The 22,148-nt window shown below is 38.2% G+C and overlaps 1 protein-coding gene across 2 annotated transcripts in view; it reads right to left on the reverse strand.

Annotated features, from left to right (window-relative positions):
- Nucleotides 1–22,148, reverse strand: part of fanca (FA complementation group A) — a 40,036-nt gene that overhangs the window by 4,664 nt on the left and 13,224 nt on the right. For both annotated transcript variants that reach the window (XM_086072923.1, XM_086072922.1), the window contains exons 8-36: nucleotides 21,493–21,603; nucleotides 20,622–20,685; nucleotides 20,273–20,385; nucleotides 19,571–19,647; nucleotides 16,833–16,974; nucleotides 12,705–12,838; nucleotides 11,970–12,080; nucleotides 11,658–11,753; nucleotides 11,483–11,545; nucleotides 11,294–11,370; nucleotides 11,041–11,101; nucleotides 9,789–9,838; nucleotides 7,598–7,668; nucleotides 7,389–7,487; nucleotides 5,556–5,689; nucleotides 5,378–5,448; nucleotides 5,061–5,160; nucleotides 4,539–4,726; nucleotides 4,327–4,420; nucleotides 3,917–4,099; nucleotides 3,713–3,786; nucleotides 3,502–3,630; nucleotides 3,156–3,228; nucleotides 2,902–3,065; nucleotides 2,721–2,826; nucleotides 1,929–1,988; nucleotides 1,752–1,856; nucleotides 635–750; nucleotides 367–523 (exon numbers count right to left, since the gene is read on the reverse strand). In XM_086072923.1, the coding sequence (XP_085929049.1) occupies nucleotides 367–523; nucleotides 635–750; nucleotides 1,752–1,856; nucleotides 1,929–1,988; nucleotides 2,721–2,826; nucleotides 2,902–3,065; nucleotides 3,156–3,228; nucleotides 3,502–3,630; nucleotides 3,713–3,786; nucleotides 3,917–4,099; nucleotides 4,327–4,420; nucleotides 4,539–4,726; nucleotides 5,061–5,160; nucleotides 5,378–5,448; nucleotides 5,556–5,689; nucleotides 7,389–7,487; nucleotides 7,598–7,668; nucleotides 9,789–9,838; nucleotides 11,041–11,101; nucleotides 11,294–11,370; nucleotides 11,483–11,545; nucleotides 11,658–11,753; nucleotides 11,970–12,080; nucleotides 12,705–12,838; nucleotides 16,833–16,974; nucleotides 19,571–19,647; nucleotides 20,273–20,385; nucleotides 20,622–20,685; nucleotides 21,493–21,603 (3,023 nt within the window). The remainder of the gene's footprint in view (nucleotides 1–366; nucleotides 524–634; nucleotides 751–1,751; nucleotides 1,857–1,928; nucleotides 1,989–2,720; nucleotides 2,827–2,901; nucleotides 3,066–3,155; nucleotides 3,229–3,501; nucleotides 3,631–3,712; nucleotides 3,787–3,916; nucleotides 4,100–4,326; nucleotides 4,421–4,538; nucleotides 4,727–5,060; nucleotides 5,161–5,377; nucleotides 5,449–5,555; nucleotides 5,690–7,388; nucleotides 7,488–7,597; nucleotides 7,669–9,788; nucleotides 9,839–11,040; nucleotides 11,102–11,293; nucleotides 11,371–11,482; nucleotides 11,546–11,657; nucleotides 11,754–11,969; nucleotides 12,081–12,704; nucleotides 12,839–16,832; nucleotides 16,975–19,570; nucleotides 19,648–20,272; nucleotides 20,386–20,621; nucleotides 20,686–21,492; nucleotides 21,604–22,148) is intronic.

The following is a 22,148-nucleotide window of genomic DNA, read 5'->3' on the forward strand; positions in this document are numbered from 1 at the left end:
GAATGAATAAACTTTTTTTTTTTATCCAATAAAGTATAAATTATTTTAAATCCATGCTTTAAAAAAACTATGCCCTTTTCCAATACCTATGATGGTGTTTTTAAAATCATGTTTTGGAAAATGTTGTTCTTTTAGTAATTCTTTACTTTGTTTTTCAATTTCTTTAACGTTTTTTAAATGTTGTACTTTTACTTACAGTATATAAAGCATACTTTTTCATACTTTGTGTATGAAATGCGCTATAAATCAGTGATTCAGTTTTTTAAAATGTATTATTACAAGGCCTACTACTACTTACTGCCTGTGTACCGGTAACCAATAATGTTAACATTTCAGAGCCAATTAAAAAAATTCCAACATTTTTACCTCTCTGTGTTGCATGTCCCTCTCTGGTTGCAACACAGTCAAAGGGTCGCTGACATTTTGCTTGCCTTCAGCTCGGCCTTGCAAGCCTACATACAGACTGGAGGCTAACAAAAGTGATGGAGCTGAGGGGATCTGCAGCAACTGACCCCTCATTAAACTGAAGACAGAACCAGATCAAAATGATTAGAAGTGCTACCAAATAACAATAAATAACAATCAACTTTTGCTGCAAGATGGAGAATTTAGTTGTTTTAATAGATATTCCTACCTGCAGGCCCAGCTTTGACTGTTTGTGATAAGCTGCAATTGTTCTGGTGGCGTCTCTCCATCACGCAGACGACACCATAATGACAGCAGCACGAGAGACAGTTGCTCCCACCAGTACTACAACCATTCATATCAAAAACAGCACACAAATAGCCGCTTGAAAATCGCTACAGAATGATGAAAAAAGCTCAACACAAACAGAGGAGAATAAACGTCAAAGAAAAAGTAGCATCTATAGATGTACTAAAAGATGCAGAGGGATTAGGAGAGAGGAGAGTTCAAATATGCAAGGACCACGTTACAGAAAGGCATATCGCCTAATTGTTGTTCAGATTATATGAATAATATACAGATGAATTAATATAAAAATTATGAATAATTATACCACAATCCACTGAATATTAAAAAAAACCTCTTAAGACATTTCTTTTTCATATGGTGCCCCCTCTTAGATGTTTTTTTTTTAAATAAAAATGCACGCCTTTTCTACTTGTAGCCCTTTGAGATTTTGCGATGTAAAGGGCACTATAAATAAAATGTATTATTATTAATTATGTGGTGCAACTGAAAAGAAATTTGGGACTTTTATTTTGAAATACATTTAAAGACAGGAGTTTGTATTGTATAATGTAATTGTATATTGACATGACAGTCAAAAGCCCATGGGAGCAGCTAGCAGGTTTGTACTGTCTCACAACTATGTAAAAAAGTTACTCTTTTAACAACTGGTATCTAATGGTCGTATTTGGACATGATGTAGTATGACCTAAACATTTTTATTTTAATTGTTTAGATGGCTAATTGTTAGCCTCATAACTTTGATTTAAGTTGATAATATAATGTGGTACACCCAACCATCATCTGCTGCGACCATTGTATTGTAAATAACAATAATAAAGAATAAATATTTTGTGTTTTTATAATAAATTATCTGTGCTGGGTCTGGTAAATTCCTTATCAGTCAATGACTCACATACAGTATACATATACATACCTCATTTGAATATATGACATTCTACGGTGACAGAGACATTTTTGCAAATTCAAGTCTGAAGGAAGCAATAGTAGAAGAAAACGAGTTAGATGTAAAAAAGAAAAGAAAAAAGAAAGACACCTACCACAGTTGAGACCAGCAACAGAGGACACTGATGAGTGATCTGAGACCAGGCCTTGTTGAATTCTTCAGCCACAAGACTGCAGCGTGCACTAATACATAAAACACTCTGAAGAGGACACACAATATTTTTAAGAAATCATAGACATGCTACGAGATTTTATGAGTATTTAGTTCTTACTCTCAGAAAGTGTGACGTCAGATGAAAGGACAACAAGCCGCTTGGTGAACATACACTCCTCTGTCACGTAAAAAAAAAAATATATATATATATATATATTATTATTATTAATTTCACATACATCATTCATGTGCATGCATTGTCAAGTATTCAATCTCATGTTATTATGCAACAGTAAATGACTGGCTTGCAGTCGCAACTATAGGTGAAGCTAGGAATGTAAAGCAACCGATAAATCAAGCGCTTCGGCTAAGGTCCTTCGTCAATACATTGTCCACATCACTGCAGACCGTACACTGGTCCACCTGTTCATCTCTTGCTCTCTTCTTCCTTCACTCGTCAACAACTACTTCACTTGAGACAGGATCTCATCCCAGCCTTTTGGACATATGGTTGCAGATTTTGAGGTACTGATTCTCATTCCAACCACTTCACATTTGGCTCCGAACCGCTCCAGTGAGAGTTGAAGATTACGTTTTGATGAAGCCAACAAAACCAAAAAGCAGAGATGTAATACTCAGGTCACCAAAACGAACAGCATCAACGTCTTGGCTGTGCCTAGAAATTCTGCCCATCAACGTTATGAACAAAATCGGTGATAAAGAGCAGACTTGGTGGCGAGCAACTGGAAACGAATCCCACTTATCGCCGGCGATGTGGACCAAACTCTGACACCGGTTGTACAGGGGCTGAATAGCCTGTACTTAAACATCTGGTGCTCTATATTCCCGGTTACCTCATATCCCTAAGTTCCCTTGTCTGTACATTTTTAAAAGTTACACTGAAGCATACCTGATGATTGTTGACATGTTGTATCAGCTTTTTACAGTCAAGATGCATCCTGTCTCCTTCAACTTTTACTTTAATAAATGACACTGATGGGAGAGCCAGCATTATTCTGTGACACACAGATACACAACAATGTTTTCAAACTTGAGCATCGAGCTAAACTGCAAGGTGGCTTTGGACGTACCTGTTCCATGTGTTCAGCGTGTGTTCACAGTTGAGATGTGCTGAAGCTGAACTCATTGAGCCAGAGAACCTCTGAGACACCAACTCAAACAGGAAGTCACACATGTCTATTCGACTTGGATGACTGCCCAAAAGATTGGTTAATTCTATCTCATAGATCACCTCCTGCATTTGTACATACATAAACATTTAGCCGTTGTACTTTTTGTCTGTGGCGCTATTAGTATTAGTGATGTATGACAAGGTATTCCATACCTGCAACCTACAGATAATGTCTGGAAGACAGGTTCCTTTTTGTGCGACTCTGGGATCTTCCTCACACCATTCACTGTAAACATGATGCTGTATTTATTAGGGGTGGGAAGGCTTGGTATGGTATGCTCTACACAGGACGATACACCTAGGGCCGAATTGACAAAGATCTTCTGGACCTTCTCATGCATCCCACTAGGCTTGATGTGAACAGAACAATTAAGAGTGTGGTTTCTCCACAATGTGTACTGCGTATATAGTTTAAGCCAAAACGGGTTTGGCACACTGGTTTCCTGACACATAACTTTAAGGTTTAGATTCTATGTGGCAAGAAAACATGTGCAACAACCTTTGCTGCTGATCCATAATTGCATTGATGAGATGAGAGCAAAGAGTCTTCATGCTTCCACTGCAACCGCCCTGATCCTCTGGACGGGTCAGGTAGACATGCAGACATGCCCACTGATGGTACTCCAGCCTAATGCACAGATGCACAAATACTGCTAGCAACTGGTTCTCTTATGCATGCATATACAATTCGTATCAGCCACTTGCATTACCGTTCAGAGTCAGAAAGTGTGTCTTTACTTCTGTCAACTTGGAGTTCATTTGCCAGCCATTCTGTGATGGATAACTACACATAGAAAGTGTATAGCATTGTATGTATTGCACATCAAGGACAACATCAAATAAATCAAGACATAACTAGTTGAATCAAAATGTTGATAGATTTGTGGGGAAAAAATAGGCCACATGCACCCTACCTGATATTGTGGCTCGTGTTGTAGCCTATTAAAAGCAGGATGTTTCCAGAGATATAAAGCTGTCTCTTTCCAGTTATTGGTGGCATCTTTGGCATTGCTCAACAGCCCTCTGATGCTCACCTCTTTATTATCAGAAACAGGTCTTCTGGCTTCGGGTAACAGTCTTGGGATGAGGTACTGAAGCTGAAATGGGCACAAATGTACTGTAAAGCTAAGATCAAGACAAAGTAAACAAGAAGTTTTGAGCTGAAACAGGCCAAAATATTGGCATGATAAATTCAACCCTGTGACCAAAAGCTTTGGAAACTTTAAGGGCTTAGCCTTTTACCATCAAACACTATAAGCTCTAACTGTACAGTTGCTATCAAATATACTAAATGAATGACAGAAGAATGACGATTGAGACACACTTTCTTATAAAGGCCGTTGGGAGTCAAGTCATGCTGTTGTTGTGGCAGTGAGTCCCCTCTACAGATCCCATAGCACATGACAGCCACACAGAACCTGAGCAAGCAAAAGATTACATTTCAAACAAACTTGACATGCAAACATAATGACAGGCACATAATGAGTCATTAAAATATTTGGACCACATACATACATAATTGCTATAATATTTCACCTGACACAGAAGCGCATGCGAGTGTGTGTGTTGCAGACCAATGCTGAGCTAAGAGCCTCTGAGACGGATACTGGGTCAGGCTGCCTCAGCAAAATCAGTTGCTCTCCAGGACTTTCGGACATGGAGGCATGGAGCTGGACCACAAGAGCTGCTAGACCAAGCATGTGTGGGCCACTCAGCAACGACCCCTTCAGAAATGGAAAATATTATCAAACAATGATACTTAGAATCTAATGCAAATATTTAACACAGAATTATATAACATAGACCAGTGGTTCACAACTTTTTTTCAGTGACGTACCCACTGTGAAATATTTTTTTCAGCCAAGTATACAGTAAGTATGCTTCTACAGCCTCTTTTGTGTACTATTGTCATTTGCGTTGCTCCAGTCTCATCTAATTGACTAACTGCATAAAAAAACAATAGTATAGAATAAAAAGAGCAAAACTTTCCAAGACTTCGATTTGACACCAAAATGAGAGTCTGTTTTCTCAAATGGATACAAGCAGACATCTGCATACCTGGTTATGAAGCAGATGCCAAAGTCTGTGTAGGAGGCAGGACAAAAACTGTGTGTTACAAACTAATACACACACAAACCTGGAAGCCCACATATTCTGCCTGGAGAGACAAACACAAATGCGATTGCATAAATTAATTAATAACAATGTCTCATCCCTATTATTTGTAGAGCAGGCCTGTGGTCTACTAGTGTGGTCCTTATCTGGTGCCCACAGGCACTATGTTGGTAACCGCTGTACTTGTGTGTATTGAGTGCAGTGTTGAAACAATTCAAGTAATATTTACTGTATTTCAATGTTCTAAAAAGATTGCTCACTTGTTTGGAGGGAGTGCTTTGGAAGCATCTAAAATGCACTGGCAAAAGTTTTTTAAAATCACATCGACAACCTGAGGATGAGAAGGAGAGGAGATTTGCAAGTAACATGAATAACAAATGCATAAAAAAGCAAACTGATTAACATCTTAAACATTAAAGAGCTAATTTCAGTTCATACTTGCAAGTGGAGCTCTGGCAATGAAAGCACGTCAGTTTTCAGTTTAATGACTTTCTTTTCCGAAAGGTCATCAGGAAGACCAGGAAAGATGAAGCTCAGAGTGTTGGAGATCTTTGACAGGTGAGCCAACATATCTGACGGAACATTATGGTCAACATTAAACATCAAGAATATCCTACTTTATTGAGATTATTGCATCTCAAAGGCTAATAGGGTGGCCATGTATTAAATTTGAAACCAATGTGTGAAACCCAGAGATGCGCTGATGCTGACCCGTGTTGTTGTTTTTTCAGGCCAGGACATTGAATAATCTAAATTCTGGGTAAACAATTAAGCTGCCAACATTTCAATTATTAACTCATACAGACAATGTGTTGGTTTTCTTTTTTTGTATGCAAACACAGAGATGTCAAGCCCTATAATTACTTCTCAGAAGCATTGTGATAAATTGACCAATCAAGTGAATGAGAATGAGCCCTCCTGCCTAAGCCTTTCAATATATCCTCCCTTTCCGCTTATTTTTGCCCATTTCCTAAACAAAGTAATTCCGTACAACATATTGTATGGAGAGCCTCAGAACGCGATACAGGCTTGCACAGCTCACATTGTCAAGTGTCCACATATTCAATTGCCTAATGTGCAGGGGCGAGTGGCAAACTGTAATTTTTAGCGATGGTCGGGTTCTAGTTAGGTTCAGAAGCACTTCGCAGTTTACAGAAGCCGTAAAAAATGCAACTCAAAGTGATGCGGAAAGTTCTCTCCCATCCAGAATTTGATGTCTTACAGGAGATGTATCTCGGTATTTTAAGCCCTTCCACAGTTAACTATAGGCATATAGTGATAAAATATTATTTTAACACCATGGCAATGTAATTCTTTATGAAATATTAAGTACTTTGCGAGTTATTTTTCTAACGCAGAAGTAAAACCCCGGTTCAGTATAACCCCGTCTCTCCCCGTGTGGTTGTCGTGCCCCTCTCGTCCTAAGCCGGCTGCTGTGCGTACTGCCCACAAAACTTTTGAGCACTTGAGTGGCCATGCAAGACTGGCCAGCCCTTGCAGTACAACCGTATCTTCTTTACATGTGGAAATTGGATGAATGTTAAATCGTATTGGAGGTGGAGGGGAGGGGGAAAACTAAACAAAAAACAACCAAACCTGAGTGGGATGCGAACCCGGGACCTTCTGCTTACAGGGTGAGCACACTAACCATTACACTATTCATTCAGTCAGGTTCAATAGCGCAGAAATGATACTTGTAGTTTACACGTGTTAGCCACGGAATCTTTCTGGGAATTTAAGACGGCCAATTGGCATTGCAAATGTGAAGGATAATTGATTGCTTTGAATTCATTTGGACACAATGTTTACTGATAAAGGCTACTTTTATCACTATATTGCGAGCATGGAGGTCTCAGAGAAAGTGGGCGTGTGTTTAGTCCGCATAGGCGTTGCGGGAATGGGTCCGCACCTGATGACGCCATAGAGTGAGCACCCGCTCGTTTTCTCGGGTTGGGAGGGGCTGGTGCCTGGAGAGCAGAATGACTGAGAATTTCTCATTGAGGGGTGAATAGAGGAAAATACCACTTCGGTGATGTTTTCGGTGAGGAATTAGCCTTTTAACATGGCTAAAAGCTCCAAAAAGTTGATTTTTCACGTTACTGTCCCTTTAAACCCAGTTTTAAAAAAGCATCCACTAGACTGGTGTCATCTGGAGGAGAGGTGCCCACACCGCTTTCCTGAGTAGCTTCAAGCGTGGGAGGAACAACCCACTCCCAACTCTTGTTAATTCTACATTAAATACAGTCATTTACACTTAATGTGTAAACCTACCGCCATCATTTCCATCCAAGACAAGCTTTCTCTGCTCCTGCAGCTGAAGTTTTATGACATGCAGAGGATCATCATGACTCTCCTCATATAAAGTATTCCCTGTAATCACAGCACAAATGTTTCAATGTGCAAAAGACATCTAACATTTTCGCATAATGGTATAGTTTTGTGAGCATGTGTTTGTGTAGTGAAAATTAATGATGACCCACTTTCTTGTTGTCTTAGTCTCTGACAAGAATCCATGTATGATGAATACTGTGCTGCAGTAATCTTATCTGCTCTAAACACAACAATAAAAACAATAGTCTAAGCAATTTGGCTCAATGTCAATACTCAGCTACAACAATTGATCTTAAACCAGTCATTACATAAACACAAACATTTAATGATTGGCCAACATACCAATACCGATTATTAGTAGTCAAGGAGGCCGCTAACCGATATTTGGATCTATCAACTTTCAATAAGGGAAAATATTAGCATCAAAATAAAAAAATTTTAAAAAAAATCCAACAATGACCATTAATATTGTTGAAATGTCTTTAAGCATATTTAGACAAAAGGCCAATGTTATCAGAATGTCTTCTTAAATTTTAGTGCAACCCATCCCCGAACCAGACTTTTGCTCCACCCCTCATTATTATTTGAAAACGGCGCTCAAAGGAGGTGGGCTTGCGAGTGGGGAGAGGGTTAAGCCTAATCTGGCTCTGATTGGCAGCAGCAGTGAAAACTACGATCGAAATATTTTCTATACGGCCATAAGCTATGCTAAATAAACTAAGCAAATGCTATGCTAATAAAACGCTAACCTGAAAATCAATATAGAGATGTTTGCAAACATCACAATTTCTACAAATAAGAACTTAAAAGGAACCCCGACTGTAATGACAAGTTTGCTCGCTTTTTTTTTATATTTGGTTGTTACTAACATAACTATGAGATTCATTTTTCAAAAATCATTCCCCGTTGAATACATTTTATAGAAACTTTATTTGGACATACGCCGCCATTTTTATTACGTCGCAACATATTCAGTGCGTACTGCGTAGTGACGTAGAATGGCGGCTGGCTCTCTGCCGAACAATGTGAAACATCTATAAAGAAAGCAAGGTAAGTCTCGTAGCGTACCGAAAGAAACAATATGCGATCGAGAGTCACCCTCCCCCACGCCGTGATCTCGTCATTCACCAGACACATTCAAAAGTTTTGATCGTACCTTTAGGAATGCTGCGGAGGCTTAACTTGCTTTCTTTATAGGCGTTTCACATAGAGCCTGCCGCCATTCTACGTCACTACGCACTGAATGCGTTGCGACGTAAATAACAATGGCGGCGTACGTCCAAATAAAGTTTCTACAAAATGTATTAAACTGGAAATTACTTTTGAAAAAGGAATCTCATAGTTAGTTATTAACAACCAAATAAATAATATAGAGCAAACTTGTCATTACAGTCGGGGTTCCTTTTAAAACAAATAAATAGCTCTGTATTGTTCTCTACCGTAAATAAAATTTTACAAATTTTCACTTATCTTGGTTTTAATTTCAAACAAAAACAGAAGGTGCAGTTGTGCAGAGTTTATAGGGTACGCAGCAACACTTATAAAGTAACATTTTAAACTTTTTTAAAAAAAATTATATATAGTTACCTGAAGTTAACACAAATTTAAATTAATCTCTTGTTGGCAGTCAAAACTTTTTTTAAATGCTGAAGCGGATATCAAAATTTTGAAAATCGTCCCAACCAATGATCGGTCTATCCTTAAAAAATGCAATGACATTTGGAAGTGAGTATTTTTTGTAGTATAATATGCATAGTAATATTTTCATTTCTTGAGTTCAAAGAAGAGTTACATCACTTTTTTAAAGGTAGTAATAGTATTGTTTTATTTTTTTCTCTTCAGGTTAGTAATTAAAATAATGTCATATATTTAAAAAAAACTCCAGGCAAAGGGCTTTTCTCATACCAGGCAAAAGGGCTGGTGCTGGAGCAACACTAGAAAGTCTATTTGTGCATGACCCTGACCCACTATAATTTTACTACCTGTCTCCGACTCACCCATAATGGATCAACGACCCACTTTTGGATGCTGACCCACCACCAGTTGTGAATCACTTATTTATTGTGTGTTGCTTTCAATTCAGTGAAGTGGCTGGGGAGATGGAAGTCTGAGCTTCCCTGTTAATGCTGCTGCCCCGGCGACTCGACCCTGGATAAGCGGTAGATAATGGATGGATGGATGGATGCTTACAATTCAATACTAAAAAAAATAAATGCAACTACAAAATTTCAAGAAGTCTTGGGAATAAATATTTATAAGTAATGAAAACAAAAAGACACCCCAAAAAATTCAAGTTAACCCAACTTGCATGAAAAAGAACACAAAGAGCAAACTACTCACCTTTTCAGGGCCTCAATAAAGGTCATTTGAGTGTCTGCTTTCACAGGAAGCTAAAATTGTCAAAGGCAAAACCACATCATTCTGAGGCATCTGAGATATATCCTGAGACATTCTAGAACTATGTTCACTAACTATGGATGAAGAAAAGTAATTAAATAGCAAGAATGCAATGGGGCAATTGTTTGTCAAGTGATTACTGTTATACAAGGCCAAAATAATTAGTCCTCTTCATGAAATCAAATTAAACCCTTATTTTCTCCAATGATATAACCATAACCTTCCTTTAGCTGCCACCTTATCATAGTGGAGGGAGGGGTACTTTGTGTGTCCCAATGACATGGGAGCTCAAGTTGTCAGGGGCTTGATGCCCAACTCCGGCAGTATACTGTAGCTAGACCTCCTGATACAGCCATTTGGTCCTTGCACAGCTGGTGTCAGATTTTGGTTCACATTGGCAGCAGTAAACTGTCTTATACAGTAGGCTATTTCAGTGAGGGTTGGACTCCACAAAGGCTTGCATTTGTTTCTGATTAATAATCCTCATGGACAGAACTTCTAGGTGCAGAAGTTGCAGCCAAGGCGTAGCTCAATACCTCAGTATTGCATGTTTTCTTTTTGCTGATGGTATGTTTCTGTTAGTTCCATCAAGTTGTGATCTTCAACTCTCACTGGAGCAGTTCACAGCTGCATGTGAAGTGGCTGGGATGAGAACCAGCACCTTCAAATCTGAAAACATGGTCCTTAGCTGGAAAGGGGTGGAGTGCTCTCTTGGGTTTGAAATCCTGCCCCAAATGGAGGAGTTCCAAATATCTTTGAGTCATATTCACAAATGAGGGAAGGTGTGCATCTACAGTGATACACACACTGCATCGGTCTGTTGAAATAAGAGCTGAGCTGAAAAGCAGAGCTCTCGCTTTACGTTCCCACCCTCACCTGTGGTCAAGAACTGTGGACACTGGACAGCGAACAAAAGAACAAGACCCTGGGGTGTTTCTTGTTTCTCTTTTTATAGTGAAATGTTTCCTATTGTTTGTGAGTAGTGGTGTGCAAACTGCGGACGGCAGGCTTCTTGCCTGTGGATTTTGATTGCACTGTAAAATGTGTAAAATATGGGTATTGTTCCGTTAACTGCTTCCTCTATATTTATGTACTGTACATATATGTGTACAAACGATTGCAGATATACATTGTACAATGCAAATGCTCAATAAAAAGGGATTATAAAAAATGAATAAATCAAGACAAGACTCACCACTCTTGGTCTGAGCAAGGCAGGAAGAAACTGAGTGAGAAAATATGTCCGACGGAAGATACTGTGAGGACAAGATCGTTACTTTAAAAATAATATTTTATTACTGTATTGTTTCTTTTACCATTTTATAATTGGTAAAAGAGAACTAGAACATAATATGTAGGCTAATGGCATAAAGTGAAACGCTAGAGACTAGTATGAATACCAAAAAATTATTTGTTGTGACAAAATTTGCTTGTACAATTAAGAGTACCTGGCCTCCATAACAGTGGCAGAGATTTTTCCTGTACTTTCAAAAAGAGATGAGGCTTTCTCCACATCCTGTACAGCCTGGCACAGCAGCCCACACATAAACACACAAAAATGGGCAAAACTTGATCAAGTCTGTCTCACCACCTCATTGCCAATAACACATCTGTTCAACCACAAGATGTCACTGTACCTGGAATGGTGCATCTGCAGCACTAGAAATATCCTGATAGAGACCCATATTCTCCAGTGATTCCTGAAAAAGCAGATATTTGAGATTTAAAACCAACCTATTATACTACTGATACAAAAAAAATGAATGTGATAAATATTGAATGCCACAAAATTGTTTCCCCCCTGAATTTTACCTTGAGATCAGCAAGTCTTGTCTTGGCCAAGGAGACATACTCCATCAGGAGGCTGCGGTATTTCACAGCTACATATGGAGGGTGGAGGATGTGCACCTTAAGGTGGAAATGTGGACATTTTGGTGTTGTCGGTTTTATTTTTACACATTCTTAATTTGCACTATTTACAACAAACACACATGTAAATTGACTGGTCTTGTATTTTGAAAACCCGTAAAATGCCTAGTAAAGAGGGCTTTATGTTTATCTAAGGTGTTCAGGGTTTCCCAATAAAATTTGGCTTCATATACCACTCAACGTGCATTAGATTACCTTGAGGTACTGTGGAGGTTCAAACGGAACCAAGTCAGACAAAAACTTGAGCAAAAACACCAGCGATTTCTTGCTGGCAGCGTGGAAGCCACTGGCCCCACCAAAAGACTCCTGTAACAAAATAAATAAAATAATAATAATGGTTATGAAGAATATCCTAAAAGCTGAATTGTATGCTTCCTCTTGAAAATCACATTTTGTGATACAAGATAAAAACATTAAAAAATAAAAATACATAAAGATTAAAAATAGAGAAGCAGAGGTCACCAATCTTTTTAAAACTGAGAGCTACTTTTTGGGTAGTACTTATTCAAAAGGGCTACCAGTTTGATACATACTTCTGAAATAAATTAGCTCAAGTTACATTTAATTATATGTTAATAATTATATTAATCTATATGAAGATAATGAACACGTTCATGATTTCTCACAATAATTCCCAACAATGATTTAACAGCAACGCTTTAATTCTATACATTTCTGCAAGTTTATATTTTTAAACGATCACGTCTACCCTTTACTGGTGAGCAAATTTTAGAACAGGCTCATGGTCATTGGGGACAACCTGGTGCTCAAAGGTATCTGGTTGGTGACCCCTGAAATATAGCATGAGGTGACAGATTTTATGTACAGTACAGGGCTTGTTTTAATATATATTCCATGTAAGTCACAAGGTAATGAAAACATTTATGATTAAAATTATTAGTAAAACAAAATCCGGGAAGAATACTGAACCTTGAACCAGTCGGTGTAGGAAGGGAAGATGGCAGGTCCTTGCAGTGCCCCCTGCCGCGCCAACAAGAACGCAGTTATCATGCTCTCCAAATCATAACCATCAAATGCACAAGTCAGCAATCTGGACAGAAGCACTGAGAGACGATGGTGGAAACATCAGTCACAACAACAAATTACCAACATATGTTTAAAAAATACAATTACAGTATTCTTAAACACATTAAATGGCATTTCAATGTTTGTATCATTTACACAAACACGCAGGATAAATTGTTGGTACTTTTCTATTAAACAAAGAATAACTTACAGAAAATTACATAAATAAATATAATTAATTAATAATAATAACAGAACAAATTAATAACATATGATTAAAGTTAATTTGAGCAAATTCATCATTTCAGAAGTGTGTCTCAAACTGGTCGTCCTTCACACTACTCAGTAGCCAAGAAGCAGCGCTCAGCTTCAAAAAGTGTGGTGACACCTGCTCTATAACAACATAATCGTATGGCTTAAACTATGGCTTCAATATTTGTTATATAAAGGTATTTTACATCCACTTTGTAATGATGAGAATGTAGTCACGTAAAATGTAATAAACGTATAAGTGTTTCTTAATAGTGTGGAGTGTAGCAGAGCATGCTCGGAGTATATTTCCAAACCATCCAAAGTTTATTACTTGCCACAGTCCAACAGCAATACCTTAAAATTGCTTGGATTAGATGTTAATTATCCTTGGGTCCCCTTCATTGTTGCTTTTGTCTTTGTCTTGTGGTTGCTCCTGTTTTTTGGTGTAATTGTGCTAATTGCTGCTGAATAAAAACCTACCTACCTACCTACCTATCTTATCTCTCGTGAGTATTATACCCCCCAAAATCACCCTTAAAAAGCAATGGTACTCTGTACCTGTGTATAATACATACAGTATTATACACCTTACATATTAGCAATTTTTTTATACTCCTGTTCATACTGTGCCTGTGTACTTTCTTTACTGATGACAATGTTTTGTTTTGTTTTATTGTTGTTCGTGTCTACCGACAGATGGGAATGTAAGGAACGGAATTTTGATTGCTTTGTATGTCCAGCACGCAAAAAATTGACAATGGAGTTGACTTTGACTTATTATCAGAGTGTATAATATGAATGAATAAAGATTCAAAACACATCTTTTAGTAATTTAGAAGTTTTAGTTCTCTACTTCTTCTGCTTTTGAATGTCTCTGAATCTTTTGTTTGTAACTGCTTTTAAATGTTGTACTTTTAATTATGTGATGCACATAAAATGTGTTATATAAATAAAGTTGACTGCCATGCCTGTACATATCATGCCCTAAAATACAGGCAATCACTAAACATATCAGATCTTAAGAAAAGACAATGCAAACTGCAATGATACCATCTAATAGTGCGTTATGCACTCATTGCAAAAGACAAAGTCGGAAGTTGCGTTCATTTCTATTGGCACTGGTGCACATGTCACATAATCCCGCTGTTGCAAACTACCCCTCCATCTGTCCCTGCAAATGTTTTTAGTCTGCTATTGTGGTCCATTGTATAGACTGTCTAGCCGGGAGTGTGTGCCATGCGCTGTTCTGACACAGACCCACACTTGTGTCCCGCCGTCCTGCATGGCCACAAACTATTTCTTTGCTGCTTGGACTCTTTCTTCTTCTCCGCTCCTCCCTGACGACCTGTGCCGTCGGAAGGACTGCGCTCTTTGTGACTATGGATGGGCGAGTACTGATACCATGTATCGGTATCGGGACGATATCCGACATATTTCATGATATCGGTACTCACGACGGATATTGATACTTGTATTTGTCCCGCTCTTATGGCCGTTTTTCGGTCAGGAACTAAAGGCTGAAATGGTTATTTTGCATTTATTGACCGCCACAGGTCCTCAAGTACGTAAAATCCAAGAGTTTTTTCCTGCCTCAAGTACTTTATTTAAGGCTTTAGCGTATTGGACGCACGGGCTACTTTTAATTTGGCCACTTAACGTCACCAACGCAATGGAAGGAAGAAGAACCTGATTTTACTTATTTGATTCAAGCAGCGGGAAAGAAGGAATTAAAGACAAATAGAAGGGGCGAGCGGAATGCGGAAATGGCAAAGATGACGAACAAGGTTTCCGTAGGTGAACCTGCGGAATGATAATTCCCGGATGGAGTGAGCGCCCGCGGCAAACGAGGCTGAGGATGCAGCTGACTCGCGGGAGCCCGGCCGACCCGAAGCTGCGGTATGACCGGCAGTGGCGCTTGCGGTGAGCGGGTGGTGGCGGCTCAGCCGAGAGGCCGACCATCCACCCCGCTGGGCCGCTGCGCTGCTGCCGTCGCAATCCCCTCCCGCCCTACGTCTACTCAACCTGGTTCAGAATGAGCCGCGGCTGGTTTCTGCATTTGCGCCCAAGGCGCCATGAATGGAGTGAACGACACGATACATGAATATGTTGTATATGTTATTTTAGCATGATAAAGGCTGCCACGTTACGTTTCAACTGGCTCCCGATTTAAGATGTGGCTTGTATGGGGTAATACTCCAGTAGCTAATGTGTTTCGTGTGCAGATTCCTCACAAGCTTTTTTTTTTTATTATCTGTAACGCGAAGGGATACAATGCATTAAAAAATACCCTATTTAATTTGCCTTATTACTGGTCAACTGCTTCAAATTAATAAATGCACAATCACTACCCTGGCGTATAATGTAAGTGTACAATTTAAAAAAATTAACTGTTGATTAAAAAAAAAGAGGAAACCATTGAACCAACTTGTTTTTCAATATTAAGTGAAATTGTCTTTATATTTTTTGTTGTGTACTTTAAATTACTCTTTATCCAAGCAAAAATATATTTTATCCGAGTACTTCAGTACTCAATAGAATTTTCAGTTGAGTACTCGAATACTAAAATGCTCAATAGTTGCAGCCCTACTGTATTCCTTAAAAGCAACCACAAGTACAACCACATATTTTGATTGGGATTTTTTTCCTGGCCACTGGATTATTTATGTTTTTTTTCTCTTTTTTTTTTAAAATTAATTTTATTGTGTGCTCTATGCAAAATGACTTTAATGAGCAAATCGAAAGAATATAATTGCCATTAATTTCAAGCAATTTTAAGGAAATTTGCTATAATTGGGAAATATAGGTATTTAAAAAAAATCTGACATTGTTTTTTTGGGTGGAAATTTTATGCATCATAAGTACTAATGGTATCAGTATCGTTGAGTACTGAAGACTTCATTATCGTATCTGTATCGATCTAAAAAAAGTGGAATCAAACATCCCTAAAGTACATAATGATTGGGCGGTGTCTGGTCACTGTCAGACTTGTGTGACCGGCCACTCGCCCGGTCCAAGACACAGGACAAATTTATCTGATAATCTGGCATAGCGACGGACGTGAACAACAAAAAAGGCGAGTCGTTTGACCTTGATATAAAATGTCAGCCTCTTTAGAGGGCTGAAAACAGGTGGATTATTCTGTTTAATTATTATTTCACTGACGCAATATAAATCTCAATACTGTCTTTAGACTAGTGGGGAGTACAGTGCAGGCCAAAAGTTTAGACACCTCATTCAATGTGTCAACTGCTTTATTCTCATTATTATTTGCATTGTAGATTCTCACTGAAGGCATCAAAACTAAGAATGAACACATACATGTGAAGTTATGTACTTAACAAAAAAAGGTGAACATGTTTTAGATTCTAGTCTCTTCAAAATAGCCACCCTTTGCTGTAATTACTGCTTTGCACACTCTTGGCATTCCCACATCTGAGAACTCCTTCAAAACTGTTGGAAAACCATTTCAAGTGACTACTCTTGAAGTTCATCGAGGGAATGCCAAGATTGCGCAAAAAAATCATCAGAGCAAAGAGTGAATATTTTGAAGAAACTAGAATATACAACTTGTTTTCAATTATTTCACCTTTTTCTAAGTACATAACTCTACGAGTTAATTCATAGTTTTTATGCCTTGAGTGAGAATCTACAATGTTAATAGTCATGAAAATAAAGAAAATGCACTGCATGAGAAGGTGTGTCCAAAATTTTGACTTGACTTCCACTTTAAATGCATAATAATCTTCCCCAAGACTATAATGGCTCCATTAAAAGTGTTACCTCTCAAGCTGGGTTGCGCAGAAGGATTGTACACCAGAAGAGTGGAGAGGAAGCACAGGACATGTTTCCAGCTGACCTCACGAGTCTCTAAAACCTGCTGCAGGTGATGTAGCAGCTCCATCACACTGAAGACCACAGTCAACTAAAAAAAACAAAAAAAAACAGAACCAGGTAAGAACCAACCATAGTAAGTTCAACAAATATTGACGTTTGCGCACATACAGTACATTATGTTAAGTTGTTATTGACACAAAAATATCCCGTATAAATTGACATTTGATGGAAACATCAATCATAGATTGATACATGTACTGTAACGTAACTCACACAATTGACTTGCTTATCTAAAGACAGTTGTGTATGTTGGTGGTTGGAGGGAAAAGCTCTTCCTCCATCTTCCATTAAACCAGAGGATGATGGAGTCAGATTTCACTATCTTCCTGGGATAATGGAAAACATGCGCTACATTCTGGGATTCTGGTTCATGTAAGCCATTATAAAATAAAAATAAAAAGCTATTAAGCCAAAGTTTCATCATCCTCGTCCACATGTGCTGTTGGAATGCAGAGCACGCTCCGCTCACAACATGCAGCTGTTTACTTTCGCTGTACTGCCTGCACTGAGCACTGTTTTTTGAGGCACATTTGAACAACGTTCAGAGTTTCCAAATACTCTTGAGTAGTGTTGCACGGGATACCGGTACCAGTACCGTACCTTGATGTTTTGTCGTCAAAAACGGCTCGGTATCATTTATTCTTAGTACTGGTACTTAAAAAAATTAATACAGGACTCTGTTTTAAAGGCAGGTACACATACATGCATGGCCGCCTCTCAACCGATATGTGGAAAACGCCTTAAGTAAGTGACATGCCTCTTTCAGCGTGTGTGCGAGAGGGCGCAGGAAGATGGCTTCACGTACTGAAGCGCTCGCTGGACGTGCACTCCTTGTTGAGAAGCATGAAGCGCTAATTAAGCTTATTAAGTGTAGCGCTCGCTGACCGTCCACTCCTAGTTGAGAAGTATGACGCGCTAATTAAGGCTCCATGGGAGCGCGCGCAAGCAGAATGGAAGCCACGCGACAGCATTGGCATTGCCTACGCATGTTTTCAATAAACACATGAAGAACACACGTGTGGTTTTCAATTTTAGAAATGTTTTGTCACAAGAGCAAATGTTTTTCGCGGAGAAGCAGAAGAAAAAGCAGCAATCATTCCTGCAGTGGACTCAAAGTGCGTTCAATGAACATGCACACTGTAGGAAATCACAGTAATGCATATAAAAAGCTCAGACGACTGACAGAGCAACAGACACAGGTTGTGACGCACTTTTGACACTTCCCTTAAAATAGAGTGTGAATTATTTTGTTCCCAGTTTGTAGTGTTTGATTACGCATTTGACTAATTGGGAGAGAAATGAAGAAGAGCAGAAACATGCACGCACACTCAAGCAACGTTACATTGAGTCATTGGAGTGCCACTGTATTGCCAATACAAATACAAATATAAAACGGATGACATCAAATGCAGTCAAATACAGTACTTCAAAAATATGGCATGCAATGTGAAAGCACTTACAGTATAAACATAAATATATACAGTATGTACATAAATTAGCATGTATACATCCCAATATTTTGAATTAATAGTATATAAAAATATGCAAAGTTATTTTGTCAGTTTTAATTTTGCTGCTTTTGCTGATGTTTTAGAGTTTTGTCAAGGTACCGTTTCAGTACCGGTATCGAGGTACTTTATGCAGGTATAGTATCGAAGTCAAAATTTTGGTATCGTGACAACACTAACTCTGAGAGAAACAGCGCGTTTGGAGCTTTTTTCCAAACACACCCACATGTGCTGCTAAAGTGCAGAGCGCTTACAATAATTCATAGGGGTGTTAGAAAAATAAATTCGGCAATATATCGCGATATTACAGCGCACAATTCTCGAATCGATTCAATATGCGGCCGAATAGATTTTTAAACATCAATTTTTTTATGGAAATATTCAACAAAACGTCTTATTTAGGGTTAGAATTCACACATTAAGCATGGAAGAATGTTATATTAATGGAACATTAAGCCTTAATATTTTATTTCAGTGCTGTTCAAACATGAAACAGATTGCAACCTGTTTGTTAAATGCAGTGGCTCAGTTATAAGCCTGAATTTTCAGATAAATAAATATTTTCATACAAATCTTACAGTGTACATGTACAAGTTTACTGATTATTATTTTATAAATTTGAGTTTTAAAAAAAACCCACAATAATCAATTTATAGATTCGTATCGTGATTAATCGGTATCGAATCGAATCGAATCGTGACCTATGAATCGTGATACGAATGGAATCGCCAGGTACTAGGCAATTCACACTACTAATTTATGACTGCAGCCTATAATCAGCAGTTTGGTGTTTATTCTTCACTTTGCATTTTAAAAGTTAAATTTAAGTGCAACAAGTGTTATAAAAGGGTGGGAACCATGAGGGGAAAGGGGTTCATAATTGACTTTGAGGTATAAATCATAAAAAAATACAAAAATAAAATAAAAACGTGTCAACCTCTACTCCGCGGATTCTGCCTATTGTGGGTATTTTTTTGGAAAAGAACCCCTGTGGTAAATGAGGGAACACAGTATATATATAAGGAGCCTTCCTGAACATTTTCAAATTGCAAATTTCCCTATTGTGTGTCTAGTAAAGGTTATCTTATCTTATTTTTACAAAGATCTTGCACTTACCTTACGGAAAAGAGACGTTAGCAGCGGACTGGCTTTTGCAAAGGTCCACTTGTTCTGTAGAGCAATTGCATCCGACACTAAAAAACAGTTATCAGAATTCAATTCATATTTCAGTTACACCCAAATTATACTGTGAATCTGTTCAAATGATAAAACTACATATTATCACCCATATAACCCCTTCAGACCTGCATTTTATCTGCTGAGCATTTTTTTTTTTTACTGATTTTGACTCTTTTCCCACATAAAAACAACATGGAAAAAATGGGGTTATCTCATGTTTTTATTTGTAATAGTGGACGCCACAATAATATGGCTGTAACATGTAAAGCTTATATATAACATTTTTAACATGAACATCATGAAAATCAACTTGCGATTGTGATTGGTTAGCTAGGATCCAATCATGAACCAGAAGTGTTGACATCATCCAAATTATGCCTTTTTAATAGTTTACATGCAAATATGTCATCACCACTGCAATCATCACCAAGGGGTTAAAATAATTGCCAAAGAAATTTTTTTGCAATAAATATTATTTTGCCTAAATCATCTCTCATGATTCAAATGGTTGATTTTTTTTGTGTTTCCTGAAAAATCAGAAAAAATGACTTAGGCGATTATTTTAAGAAGGCATCGATATGATTTATTTTTTAAAAAGCAATACTAAATCAAAGTAGTGGGTCAGTTGCATGTATTTACCTGCAAGTTGAGGCTTGTAAGTGAGGATCTGAGTAAGCGAGTGCGTGAAAAAGTTCTGAAGGGCGTCTGGAGAAGCTGAAGCGTCACACAATGAGGTATCAAATAGCTGACACCTGCATCAAATACAGCACACAAACACAAAGTGTGAAAAAACCTACATCGGTCATTTCAACATATAAATAATTTTGGGCAGCAATTATTTCCTTGAATACTCAATTAAAGTAACAAACATAGTGGCAAATGATTAACTCAATACAAATAAGTTACAAAATTAAGACAAAAAGAATGCAGGCCTGATTCTCTACCAGAAAACAAATATATTCAGGAATGAAACAAATAAAAACGAAACCATCGTTCAGTTGCAGTTTCAGATAACGTCTGTATTGAATTGATATTCGCAGTTTCCAGAAGCCCTGAAGGGAAAAACACACACACACACACACGCACACACACACACTGTAAAAAGAAATGTCTCCGTAATTTTGACAAAAAATTAAAATTATTAAGATCTAAATGAGTAAATCAAAGTCCATCAGTTAATACTGTCCAGCCATGAAAAATACAACACACAGCCATAAGTATCATGTCATAGATGCATAAGTTAATTAGGTTTACCTTTTTCTCATTGTTTTGAAGGGATCATTTAACAGATTAATAGATTTATACTAGTGTTGTTCCAATACCGATACCGGTATCAGAAGAGGCCCCAATACTGCATAAAAACACTGGTATCGGCATCGGCAAGTACTAACAAGTAACATGCCGATACTATTATTTCTGATGCTAATATAGGACTGCAGCATATCTTGTGTTTTACTTGTGCACATTCACTGATGTGTGATGTGTTCACTGCATGCCAAGCTAGAATATCCTATTGGCCCTTGAATGCTCTAAACCAATGGCAGGGCAGCTTTTTCATGTTGAAAAAAAACCAACAACCCAGGTATTGGAAAGGTATCGGCATCAGCCGATACTGCAAAACTGGGTATAGGAATCGGGAGCCAAAAAACACAAATTTATACCAGCGGCAGCAGAACCACGGAAAGGAACAAGGGCAGCCATGCAAAGTCATGATTCATCACCAGATTATGCCCAATAATATGCACACAACAACTGTGTGCTAACGAGCGCTAACTTTATCCATCATATACGTTTTAGGACATCGCACACCAACACCAAGACAGTTTACAACACACAATGACGTGTGATGAATCACTTACAGAAGAGCATGTCATCCAGTACTGAAATGCAGAGCAGAATGCACTTCTTCGCCACTACTGCTGGATTCGGACTCGACTGGAAGCCTACGCCAACCAACGCACCTAAGATAGCTAAAGGAAAGAAGCTTTTAACAAATGCGCGATTGTCAGAGTATAACCAATGGCTTGACAGGAAAACTTTTGAGTCTTATTGTCTTTTAATTTTCTTTCCATTTTCATCCATCCATCCATTATCTGAACCGCTTAACTTCAGTAAAGGCTAAAGAGGTGTTTCTAAAAAAATTAATTAAAAAAAGATGACTTGCAAGGTGTTAATCATTTGTTGTGCATTCGCAGGCACACATCACGGGCACACATGGCCTCACACTGACAAGTTGCCTTGTTAACCCAGAAAAATCACATAATTTGAAACCGAGTATTGCTGTAACACTAAATGTTAATTAGTTAGAATTATTTTGTGAGGCCACAATGATGACCCAGCGAGTGCATGGCAAATCAACATTTCATAAGCCACATGTTAATTATTCATGGACATTCACCATTCTTAGACCGGGCTCGGTCACTTCCCAAATAGTGGGTATTCATTATAACCTATTCTAGTATTCATCTTTTAAATGCTGTAAATGTTGTTAGCTGGACTGGTCTGCTGGTAAATA

Source organism: Leptonotus elevatus, chromosome 4 (assembly GCF_054856555.1).
Source record: "Leptonotus elevatus isolate MCC_2025b chromosome 4, RoL_Lele_1.0, whole genome shotgun sequence".
NCBI lineage: Eukaryota > Metazoa > Chordata > Actinopteri > Syngnathiformes > Syngnathidae > Leptonotus > Leptonotus elevatus.